Source organism: Rhinolophus sinicus, linkage group LG11 (genome assembly GCF_036562045.2).
Source record: "Rhinolophus sinicus isolate RSC01 linkage group LG11, ASM3656204v1, whole genome shotgun sequence".
NCBI lineage: Eukaryota > Metazoa > Chordata > Mammalia > Chiroptera > Rhinolophidae > Rhinolophus > Rhinolophus sinicus.
This window is the reverse complement of record NC_133760.1, coordinates 68466308-68479632: the sequence shown is the minus strand read 5'-3', so window position 1 is coordinate 68479632 and position 13325 is coordinate 68466308. Positions and strand designations below refer to the sequence as shown.

The window sequence follows — 13325 nt, the reverse complement described above, 5'->3', positions numbered from 1 at the left end:
CCTGCAGTGGCAATTTGCAATTTCCTCAGCCTTCCTTTGAAGTTATTCTTGTCAATTACCTAGTGTTAATATTAATTAAATATGATTCACAACTTGAAATGTGGTGTTATCAATGGAACTCAGCTGTAGAAATATAAAGTAAAATTTTCAATTGAATTAAAATGTTTCCTTTCATTCGTAGTATTTTACAACATTAATACTTCTGTCAAATTGATTTCTGCCTGCTAGAAATCATTTTTCCCGAGTACTGAACATCTGAGGGAAAAAGCTGCTCTTTATGTATTCTTTCCTTTGTGTCATTGAAAATACTTTGTTTTAATCTTGAAATGAATCCATTTCAGTTAACAGAAAGTTGGTTCCTGTTTATAATCCAAGAGGAAAAAAAAATGCTTCTTTGAAAACTGTACTGAGATAGTTTAAAACTATGGTCAGTGGGTACTTTTCAATTGTATAATAGGAATAAAATGTCCCTTACGTCATTATTTGACCCTCACCAAAACTAAATCACTATTACATGTTCTGGCAAGGGTCAGTCATTTTATATCCCCAAAAAATAATTAATTAAATTGGTGTACTGCATTAACATTTCAAACAGATTGTGCCAAACCAACGACCTCTGTGGTCCCTTCCAACTCTGAGATTTTAAGGTTCTGAACATGTGTCAGACAATAGCCAGAAGCTGCCAGCATTTGCACATTGGGGGTGAGGGTGGGGTCACATATGGTAGAAGATTTGACAGAATCAGGTCTATTCTGCCCCCTATAATGTGTGCAATGATGACTTTCAGGCCTGTCATTTCCAAGAAGCCATTCACAAACACGACAAGTGACTAAAGGAGGTGTATTGCCACACTGTGTAAATCCGCCGTGAAAAGATACAATGCTTTCACAAATTCATGTTATCTTCGAAGATCACATTTCAGCTTCCCTGCCCCTTATAATGATAGTGGTGGCTTTAACATTTATTATCCTGTCTTCTTTTTTAAAATAATATAACAGAGGGAGACAAAGACGTGAAAGAACCTATCAGAAGACTCACAGAAGTCATTTCTTAAGTCGCAAGCTACAAGCCCCAGAGCTTCTGATGGAAAAGCATGAGCCTATATCCTCAACCTCTTTATTAGACTATCAATGAAAACATCAGACCAGATAATTAAAACAAGACAGAAATAGAGGACGATGGTCCTAACAACTGAGGGTGTAGAACACAGGTGATGGGTAAGTCTTAATAACCAGTGGCAACTAAGCTATTTCCTCCCCTCAAACCAAAAGAGACCCAAGGGAGAAGTAAAAATATATTAGGACAGAAAGGACCTCCTGGATTGCCATAATTTTCCAGGTGTCATGGAAAAGAGCAGCATCTTGGAATGACACAAAGCAGGGAGCTTGAACACCATGGTGTAGAAAGTACCCACTGCGATCCTACTGAGAAGTTCTTGACTACAGGATCCTGGGAAAATGGGACACTAGGATCCCACCACCTACCTCAGTCTGGAACTCTGACATATCCAGTAGCTGACCCCATCTACCCAAGTAGTCAGGACTGGGAGAATAGAATTCTGTAACACTCCGAAGGAACTCGTGAACTGGTGATATTCTGGGCTTCTCCATTCACCAACTTCTGTCTACTTAGCACCCCTCTCCTCCTTATTGCTAACTTTGTTGTTCTCCTGGTCCCCTTCCCATCCCTGTCATTGGAAATCACCTCCCTAAGTCCCCCCTTCATCAGTACTGCCCGTGTCAATGGGCATTAAACTGTGTCTCCCAACAAGATATATTGATACCCTCAGATACCTCAGAATGTGTCTTTATATGGAAATAGGATCATCATAGATATAATAGCTAAGATGTGATCATTGTAGAGCAGGATGGGCCTTTAATCCAATATGACTGGTCCTTATAAGAAGAGAATACACAGGAGGGAGAAGACGGCCACGTGATGATAAAGGCGGAGATTAGAGTGATGTGTCTACAATGAACACGGGTTTACTAGCAAACACCAGAAGCTACAAGGGCCAAGGAAGGATGCTCCCCTATAGTGTACAGAAGCAGCATGGCCCTGCCGATTCTTTGATTTTCACGCCTCCAGCACTATCAGACATACATTTCCCTCATTGTCAAGCCATCCAGTTCGCAGTATTTTGTTATGGCAGCCCTAGGGACTAACATTCCCCTCTCAAGGACAGTCCTTGATTCTCTGTCACTGTACCTCACACCTGTGCAGTTATGCCCTTTCATAGAAGTTCCTCTTCTCTTATGAAAATATGCTCAATATCCCTGAGTTTCTCCTCAAGAACTCCTGCCATCTCCCATCACGGGAATCTTCTTCAAAGGAGCCCAAGGACCTCCCATGGCCACAAAACAATCACGAGAACCTTCTGCCATGCTCTTAGCTTTCCATTACTAAGTCTAGGCCATTATTCCCAGACCTTTTTTTTTTTTTTTTTTCATTTATACCAATTTTATTTTTTGCAGCTTTATTGGGGTATAGTTGACAAGTAAAACTTGTATGTATTTAAGGTGTATAACATAGTGTTTTGATGTACATATACATTGTAGAACGATTACCACAATCAAGTTCACATATCCATCACCTCACATAGTTGTGTGTGTGTGTGTGTGTGTGTGTGTGTGTGTGGTGAGAACACTTACGATCAACTCTTAGCAAATTTCAAGTAGACCACACAGTATTGTCAACTATTGTTAACAGTCTGTACATTATATCTCTGGAATTTATTCATCCTGAATAACTGAAAGTTTGTACCCTTTGTCCAATGTCTCCCCATTTCTCCCCCACCCCCACAACCCTTGGAAACCACCATTCTATTCTGCTTTTATGAGTTCAACTTTCAGGTCCCACGTATAAGTATTTGTCTTCCTATGGCAGGCTTATTTCCCTTAGCATAATGTCCTCCAGATTCATCTGTGCTGTCACAGATGGCAGGATTTCCTTCTTTTGAAATATACAATATTCCGTTATATATGAATTTTCTTTATTCACTCATCCATCAATGGATGCTTAGGTTTTCTCAATATCTTGGCTATTGCGCATAATGCTGCCATGAACATGGGAGAGCAGATATCGCTTCAAGATACTGACTTCTTTTTCTTTGGATATATACCAAGAAGAGGGATTGCTGGATCATATGATAGTTTTTAATTTTTGAGGAACCTCTATTATTTTCCAAAACAACTGTACCATTTTAAACTCCTACCAACAGTGTACAAGGGTTTCCTTTTCTCCACGTCCTCACTAGTGCTTGTTGTTCCATACATTTATGTAAAAATTTATCCCATGGGCCTATCTTCAGCCCCCTTCAACATATTCTACCTCAGCAATGACCTTTCCCACCTCAATTATCAATTTTGTAAGAATGAGCTTTAGATCTAATCTCAGTTCCTGCCTTGGCTCTAGACCAATGTTCTTTGCTGCTCTTCTTCACAAAGACTTGTACTGGTACCTATGATTTATTGTGTTTATAACTAAACTATGCTGCCCACCCCAAACCAACCTTTCCATTTTACTGTCTCTTTCCTATTCGTGGCACTTGCATTCTCCCAATTGCCCAGGTTCAGAATTTTAAGTTCAACTTTACTTGTTTTCTAACCCTTGAGCTCTGCTTCCAAGCAGTTGCTGAGTTCCATACATTCTACCTTGAAAATGTCTCTCAAGTCTGTTCCCGCTTCCATTTCTACTATTACTGCCCTATATCTGGTGAGATTGATATTGCAATGGCCTCTCAACCAGTCTCCCCATCTTCCTCTTCTGATTTGTACACTCTTAAATACATATCCTGATAGATCCCTCTCTCCTCAGCAGTTTCCTTTACTGTCTGGCAAATAAAGGATAAAATTATCAGGTGGAATACTCTATTATGTGTCCATGTCAAGCCTTCTTATTTTGGTGCCCATACCTCATTACACAAACTATTATTCAGTCAAATTGTGCTATTTGCTGATCTCAAATATATTTTTTGCCTTGTCCAGTAAAAATCCCACAGTAAAGGATGCCTTGGGATGAGACTATCACAGCTAGGATATTGAGGAGCTATTTGTCTTTATTTTATCAAATAACTCCTGCCCCTCTCTCCCCCAGAAGGATCTTGACTAGAGAAAAGCCATCACCGATGTCTCTGTTCACGACTGCCATTTACTCCTAAACTTTGTTCTCTAAGATTCAGGAAGGATACTGCCCCATGTCTCAGACTTTGTTCAAATGAAAAATGTTCTAATCAAACCATACAAGCAATTTATTGCTAAACAGGTTTTCATTTCACTATCATTCCCTTATGATCTGTCTGAATCAGAGATAAAACATAGGAAGTCTCAATGTACCCGGAAGTATCTTAGCAATCAATGTTGCTAAAGAGGGAAATTCAGAACAGATTACAGGAAAATTTATAGGAGATGGGAAAATCCATAATTTCATTATTAATAATAGGCAAACACTCCAGGAAATGAATGCATACATCCCTCAGTCAAGACACTAAGATTTTTTTTAAAACACACTACTAACACGGTGACAGGGATGCCATCAGTGTCGTGGTAAAAGAAGCACGTTCCAGAACTAATGAATTCGTGTTAGAGTCATCAGTTCACTTCAGAATGGGTTAAGTTGCTACCATTCGCCATTCCCATTAACATCATTGTCATGTAAAAGGTTTAATTTTCAGCTATTTTTGTTCTAGATAAAATCTTTGTCATTAAAATGAGGAATGATTTTGATATGTAATATATTCCATGGCATACTCTAGTGTGGTACTAATTTGGCCTTTTCAGTATTCTGCATATTAATTGACAATGCAGCCTGCCTCCATTCCCCCAGATAAGTAAGAACGGAAATAGAATGGACAGCCAATCAAGTCATAGAATACTGAAAGATCGACACAGAAGAAACATGTTGCTCTAATCAGGGGCATACACACGGCACTAAAATTATTTTCTCCCATACTGATGACTAAGATAGAAACAGGAATATTGAATGGCACTATCTGAATCATTTTATGTGACAGTATTACCAAAGTATAGCAACGCTTCCCCCAATAGTGAAACTAAATATTTCTTATTTTAATCAAAAGAATAAAAGTGGTATCTCACTTAACTTTTAGAACAATGCATTTTATCAGATTCTGCAACGACTGGCAAATTGTCCTGTACTGAATTTTTCATAGTCATCTGTTTCATGTCACAAAAATATATCCAGTAGTTGAAGAATATATAGGATCACTACAGAAAACTTATCATTTCAATAGATACTCTATTAGTTTCCTTCTTTTGTTGAATTGTCATTCTGGTGAGAACTGACATCAGCTGCTTAAATAATGCATTGACGCCCTTTCCAGAAGCTACTATTTTCGAGTGGGCATTTCCTCTAAGGATAAACTTGGGATTCTTATCCAAGAAGGTAATATAATTTGCCAGCCTTTAAAGTTAAATTGAGTGTTTTGAATCATTTTTATAGCAATAGTGATATAATTTTAAATTCCAAAGAGCAATGATTATGGTAGCATGGACACTTACAACAGGTGTAAATAGTTGTCCAATTAAATCAATTAACCCAATCTGTCCAACAAGGCCCGGCCTTTTCCATCTTTTATGCAAAAGCACAGCACTGGAACAAATGTTAAACATGCTAAGTATTATGTATAATAAATTTCCATGCCCTGTTATGTGCAAAACAGATCCCAAGCATCTACTAATCTTTTTCGAGAACACCTCATTCCAATAACTTATTCAATACCTCCTTGTCCTTGCTAATTATGGATAAGCCCAAATCACTCCCCAAAATCTTTTCCTGAGTTGAAGTCTCCAGGAAAGACAATAAATTATCAACATCAGTTCTTCCTTCGAGGTCAAAATTACTCAGAAACAGCCAATGGGTACTTTAGTTTTTCCACAAAAATATTATTAGTCTTACAGAAAAAAATGTAAATTTTATTCAGTAATTCTTAATAAGAGTTATAGTATTTGTTAAGTAACAGTAATGTATCCTTTCATCCACAAAGTCATGTTGTTAGCCAATCAGCATTAAGATTTGTCCTCCAAGTTGTTTTTTGTTTTGTTCTGTTGGGTTATTTTTTCCTACATAGTGGAATGGATGTACAACCTCATAAGTAAACACACACATGGTGAAATACCTATAGAGATTTGTCTAAGCACCTTTAAAAAAGCCCAGAACGGAGCTCATCAGCAACTTATTATAACCAAGTTTTCACATCTTGCCCTTCATTTCATTGTAAGCTTCAGAGTTTAAGGTAAAAATAAAAATGCAAAAAGTCAAATATGACAATAACAATATTGCTTACGCATAGCCTTGGGGGCTACTTCAGTATTGTTTTAAAACGATTACCAGTCTTAATCCCTCTAGTGTTGGATGTTAAATTCCAGTGCCTTTTTTTTAATTTAATGACTTGCTAATGTAAACTTCCATCTACAACAATCAAAAAGTATGTCATTTATTCAAATTTACAGTGACTCTAATGTGCCAGCAAACTCCCTCGTCAAAACAGACATCTTTAAAAAATGTTCGCCTGAGTCAGGAGCTCTGTTTCCTAAATTAGCACCAAAGGGTCACCTTGGTAGACCATGAACAACAAAATCATTTATAATAAACCCAGCTTCCCCCTCGAGCAGACAGCCTCGGCCGTGCATCTGTAGGGCTCTAATTATCCCATACAGATCAGAGCGTGCTTGGGCATGCTCAGACTCGCTCAGCCCATCGCCTCAAAATACAAGCATGTGACAAACCCATGCTTACCAATCTCCCTCGAGATCTGAGTGAAGGCCTCCACGCCACTCTCTCCATAGTTGCCCTCAGAAGCCAGTGTTGACACATAGTTCCACCCCAGTTCCGTCACAATGTCCACCATGGCTTGAGCTTGGTAGGAGTCGGGCGGGACCACACGGGAGAAGAAGTCATACCTGGTGTTGTCACTTAGCTCTGGGGCTGTGGATGCATAGCTGATTTGAGGTATCTGCAAAACAAATGATATGTCATTTCAACCTGGGAGGAATCATGTGGAATGATGGATTGTCACAAGAGACTGAACAAGCTATCACAGAAACCGAGATGACAGAGCAACCTGAAACCAAAATAAGGTTTGATGACTACCGGTTTAATTAGGAAGTGTTTTATAATGGTCTGTGGGCTCACTTTCTTTCAAAGCACATTTCTAAACAGCAAGAAAATATGCACTGTTGCTTCAGGTTCCATGGTTTCTGAAACCAAAGAAAAATAATTGTTCTTTTTGTTGCTGTTGCTGTTTTATTCTGTGCATGGTAAGTTCTGGTGCAAAATTGAAGGTATAGTATATACATGCATCAGAAAGGTCATCTCTGAAATTGTCTTTGGCTTTAGGACATAAAGGCTGTACAATAATGAACAGAGACTTTGAGATGAGATTTTTTTACACTTGATACCATTTCAGTTTTAGGATTATATTCTTGGTAAAGTATTTTAAACATACAGTTTTGCAAATCTATTCATTGATTATTAATATAATCACTGAGTACCACACACAGATTTGGGAATAGCCAACCATGTATCTTCTAACAAAAATATCTCTTCAACTGCCTGGCCCACCCACCAAAAAAAAAAAAAAAAAAAAGCCACCACAAAACAGGAATCCATACCATAATTTCTTTGGGAAAAGAGACTGTTTTCTGACATAAGGACTGTGAATTACTAGAAGGTTTTCAAAACTAGGACTCCTATGTCATTTCTCCTAAATAAATTCAAACTGAGTAACAAATTAACTACATGCCACGAATTTCCCCCTAAAAACACTTTTAAAATATAACATTCTAAAACTGTTACTCTCCCAGTGAGAAGTGCTATGACAAAAGAACACGTGGTTGCTAAAAGAGTACAGCAGAAAGACATAAAGGCTACACAGGGCACAGGACATGCAGGAAATCTGGCAAACAAGGCAGGAAAGGACATTTCTGCCACTGGGAACTGCACGCCCAAAGCATCGAGTCAGGAAAGGGTGTGATAGATTCCAGGAATTGCAGCATTTCAGACAACAGGAATGTAGGATGCCAAGGGAGGTGTGTCAGGAAATAAAACAGCAAAGCCAGACAGAAACTAGATGATGAAGGGGGAAAGGGAGGGTGTAGAACCAGTAAGTATCTGAAAGACGAGGAAAGGTGCAGTGGATGAGGAAAAAGGGGGGGTTATTCTCAGTTCTATGGCTCTGGTAACTGGGTAGGTGATGTTTGCTATTTACCAAGATAGATAAAAGAAGAGGAGGCTTGTCAGACAAAAATGATAAGATTAACTTTGATTTGCTTCTTTTGAGGTTCCTGTGAGATGAATGAAAGCAACTAAACAATGGGCAATAATATTGAGAGATCTGGAGTTTACGAGGGTCTTCGTTACTGGAGGTAAAGAAAGGTGGGGGTATGCATAATGGAAGTAGTAGTTAAAGCCACAGGAGGGCAAGCGGTTACTCAAGGAAAGTATAAAGAGTGAAAGGAGAAGGGCAACTTGGGAGGGTGAGCTATGCAGCTATGCGTCTCATCACGCCTCTGCTGCCAGGCTGTGGTGTGAAAGTTCATAGGTCAAAATGACAAGATGCACTAACTCAGGGTGCTTTGTTAAAAATGCAAGTTTGTAGTCAAATGCTCTACCACTGAGCTATACGGCCGGCCGGGTGGCTCAGGTGGTTAGAGCTCCGTGCTCCTAACTCCGAAGGCTGCTGGCTCGATTCCCACATGGGCCAGTGGGCTCTCAACCACAAGGTTGCCAGTTCAATTCCTCGAATCCCGCAAGGGACGGTGGGCTCTGCCCCCTGCAACTAAGATTGAACACGGCACCTTGAGCTGAGCTGCCTCCCGGATGGCTCAGTTGGTTGGAGCAGTTGGAGCGTGTCCTCTCAACCACAAGGTTGCCGGTTTGACTCCCACAAGGGATGGTGGGCTGTGCCCCCTGCAACTAGAAAACGGCAACTGGACCTGGAGCTGAGCTGCGGCCTCCACAACTAAGACTGAAAGGACAACTTGAAGCTGAATGGCACCCTCCACAACTAAGATTGAAAGGACAACAACTTGACTTGGAAAAAATAAATAAATAAATAAATAAATAAATAAATAAATAAATAAATAAAATGCAAGTTTGCCTTCTACATAAAACATTAACTTTGCTCTCCCTCAGATCCTGCAGCTAATGTCAGTGCTCTGGTGTCAAAGAGTCTGCAGTTCCATCTCCCCAAACAGGCCTACACCCTCTGGAATCCAACCGTCACCCACCACCCCCTGGCCAAATGATTCCAAATCCAGCTGAAGGCTTTAACTCTCCTCTTGATATCTTCGAAAAGCCCTCTACATCTGGATAAACTTTCTTGGGTCTAGAGAGTCCTACTCCATACTGGTGGCTAATGAAGTGACAATGAACTTCCCAAGATATAAAAGTGTCAGTCACCCAGGGAACAGAAGTAGAGGAAAGTGCTTGGAGCTCTCCAGGGTGCTGCAGGATCCATTCAGCTTCTGTATAACCTGTATCTCTCTATATTGGCTATAACAATGATTTACCCTATTTAACCCCCAGTACTTCCCAGTCATGTTCCCCTAAGGACAGCTTGTTAACTAGCTTGTTATCATTGTGGATCCATGAAAACCAGTCTGACCTGCCTCCTCCCTGCCCCTTTACTTTCTCTGCCAAGTACAACAGCCATCTCTTGGCAGGCTGTTCCCTTGATTAGGTTTTGTGCCTTTGTCGTATATGACTAGTCATCAAGGACACCCTCCAATCTTCAACCACACACCACATCTTGGCCTTTTCACCTTTTCTTGCTCGCTTCCAAGGGACCTGGGAAAGAGACAAGGGAGGACTCAGTGTGATCTACCCCTTAGTAGGTAAAATCTTCCCAAAGATCAAGAGCATGTGCGTTTCTATGTTCCAATGAAAGAGATTCAGCAGCTTGACCTTCACTTTGGAAAGAATTCTGTGCCTGTGGGAATGTGGGTGTGTCTGTGTATGTGTGTGTGTCTGTGTGTGTCTCTGTGTGTATGTGTGTGTATGTGTGTCTGTGTGTATAGGTGTGAGGTGTGTGTGTGTGCATGTGTGTGTATATGTGTGTCTGTGTGTATGTGTGTGTATGTGTGTGTATATGTGTCTGTGTGTGTGTCTGTGTGTATGTGCATGTGTATGTGTCTCTGTGTCTGTGTCTGTGTGTGTCTCTGTGTGTATGTGTGTGTATGTGTGTCTGTGTATATAGGTGTGTGTGTGCATGTGTGTGTATATGTGTGTCTGTGTGTATGCGTGTGTATGTGTGTGTCTGTCTGTGTGTATGTGTGTGTCTGTCTGTCTGTGTGTGTGTCTGTGTGTGTACCCGTGTGTGTGCAGGGGAGCACTCTGTAGCACATGTTATAGCACACTTCCTTGTCCTATTCAGATATATAATAATCCTCTCACTGAGAATCATTCAGAGTCCAGTAGCTGATGGGCTACTCAGAGTCCAGCAGTAAAATGCCTTACACACCCTGCCTATAATAATGAGCCACCCCTTTCTGAAAATGAGCACAAAGTGTGAAAGTTGAGTGTTTGAAACCAAAACTAATTATCTCAAATTACTACCTTCAGTCAGTCACTTCCACGGCTGTTTAATTAACAGTCAGCATTATGTTTAGGATTAATTAAACAGGTGTAAAGGGTGTACAAAATAAAAGTGCAGAGGGGGAATGGTTGTTTTAATAATTAGGTAAAGGACTTCTCCCCAAACTCTTGAAGAGTTTTCTCTTTGCCTATCAACTTGTGGAAAAGTACTGTGAGAGTACGTTTATTTGTATTTTCATTTGCTCAACATTTGCTGTAGTGCAGTCTACAATGCTAGACATCAGGGTATACAGACAGCACTTCAAGACAATTTTTCAAGTTGTCATGAAGTCACATCTCATTTTCATTTTATTGTGTTCGACCACTAAGCATTGGCTCATTAAGCATTTTAATTTCTGTGCCAGCATCCCCAATATTTCCACTGTCCTCAAATTAAACCCCTACTGACAACTGAAGTGGGAATTGCTTTAAAACTTGGAATGTTTCTTTTTCTTTTCCCTACACTAAATCCATCCTAATTAATCCCTTCACCCTGGAGGTTCCATCTATCAGAAACAACAACAACAAATTTAAAAAAAAGAAAAAAGGTGGTGGGTAGGAAATAGAAGTAGAGAGGGAAATCAGAGGGAAAATGAGGAGAACATACCAAGAAAAGAAGATATCAGGAAAAGCATTCCACATCAGCTCTCCCATCCTGTGTAAGAAGTAACATCCTTTTTAAGCCTCTGGCAATTCCCACTTGCCCATCCAAAGAATAATATCCAAACTCTTCAGGCTGGCTCCTGAAGCCCTGATGTCACACTCTGTCCCATCCTCATGTCTTCCCTGCCGTACCCTGCCAGTGTCTGCACCCCCACCCATGCCAATCCCTGTGTAGAGAGACTCCTTTCTCTCCCCCACTTGCACAAATGTAATACCCAGCTCAAAAGTCACTTGCTCCCTGGGACACTTTCATTAACTCCCAGGCCAAGCTGTTGTGTGTTGCTCCTCACTCTCATAGTTTCCATCTTCTGACATTAGAACCACGACAACATGCTGGCTTATGAGACTCTCAGGGGCAAAGTCTCTATTGATTTCCTTGGTATCCCCAGCACCTAACAGAGCAAGTGCTCAGCAACTGCCTAGAGGCAATGAATTAATTACACTGGGGCAAGAGTTTGGTACAGTCTCTTCCCTACATCCTACCAAAACACCACGCAGGCTCTTCTCCATCTGCCCCTCTCAAGCCTTCTCTCTCCTGCTGCATGGCCTGGAAGGTTACACCATAATGATAGACCTGGGTCTCAAGCCTCAGGCTTTCAGTTGCGTTTGGGCAATGGGACACCAGTAAGAAATGGGAGAGCCGGCGGAGACAAAAGTCAAAGTATTGATTTCCCTATCTCCTGCCCCACCAACTCTATGTTTCTCTACCTAAACCCTCATCCAGAGCTAAAGCTCTTGCCAGGTTCTACTGACCATTCTCTACCCTTGTCCCTTCAGGTCTTGCCACTGCTACTAGTTCCTGCGTATTCCCCCTCCTGCACTGTTTCCTTTCACTCTGCCCACACCTTATAAATAGTCCTTCTGTTAACCTCTCTTCCCTCTGAGTGTGCCAGAGCCTATTAACATACCCTCTCTTCCAGGTCTCTGTAGAAGGGACGTCCACTGCCTTCTTCCCCTACCCTCAACCCTGCCCTGGCCTCCTATGCCTTCTCCATCCACTTTCCCTTTCAGCTTTCTCTGCCACTGTCCTTACATGACTTTTTTTTCTTTTCTCGTTCAGTACCTTAAGACATCAAACTGCATCATTTGAAAACACCTGCCCATTTGCTTTTTTTCATTTCTTACTTTCCTTGTGCTGAAGTATCAGAAGAACATGACGTGTGCTTAAAAAAAGACCTTATTTCCATCACCCAAGTAAAGCAGACAATTGAGACAATTAATTGCACAATTCAAAATACTCACCACCATACCTTCCTTAAGCATTTGCTTTAGCCTCCACTTTGGGGATAATTGTTTTTGATGAAAAAACCCTTCCCCTTCTCCCACTCCATTTTCAGGGCGGCCCACAGAACAGATTCCTGCCCCCACCTCAGCCCTCTTGGGGAGTTCCAGAATATGTATTTCCTACCTAGAGCTCCACCTCTTACTCTCCTCGAGCTAAAGCGTCTGATCAGCATGAGGTATCTGTTGTCACCAAGCTTAGGACATAGAATTCCAGTCCAAATCAACTAAGTACCATTTCAGACACATCCACGCAGACACATCATAGGGAAGCAAACAATTGCCACGCAGCTTCTTGCAATGCTGAAAATGGTCATGAAAACTTTATAACCATCTGGGCAAATACTTTGACAGCCCATGGACTGCAGTCTGTCATTAAAGAAGACTAAAAATGACATTTCCAATCAAGGACCAAAGTCACAGATTCTTTAATTATTTGTCCCTTCTTGCTCATCTTTCTCTACAGGATGGATAGTCTAGACAGGGCTGAAATTTCTTACATCTCCCTCACACGGTCTGTGTCTCTTCCTGTTGCCGTCACTGAGTCTGAAGGCACATGACTGGGAGGATGATATGGGGTGTAACTAATATGCGAAGGGGCTAAGGGACCTTTAGACACCATACATAGGCTTTCAGGTTCCAAGAAGGTTACAATTCCGCTCCACCTGCCTTCTTAAGGCCCCCCGCTGTTTGCACATCAAAACACTGTGGTGAGCTTGAAACTTTCTGTGTTTGCTCAAAATGGCATGAATTTTGCATCCATTTCCCCCAGTTTCTGCTTTGCCCAA

At 41.0% G+C, this 13325-nt stretch overlaps 1 protein-coding gene across 5 annotated transcripts in view; it reads right to left on the bottom strand.

The window, feature by feature from the left end:
- The window catches only part of GRM8 (glutamate metabotropic receptor 8), a 680449-nt gene that overhangs the window by 537221 nt on the left and 129903 nt on the right, over positions 1-13325 (bottom strand). For all 5 annotated transcript variants that reach the window (XM_074315645.1, XM_019749052.2, XM_019749054.2 and 2 more), the window contains one exon: positions 6757-6973. In XM_074315645.1, coding sequence (XP_074171746.1) covers positions 6757-6973 — 217 coding nt within the window. The remainder of the gene's footprint in view (positions 1-6756; positions 6974-13325) is intronic.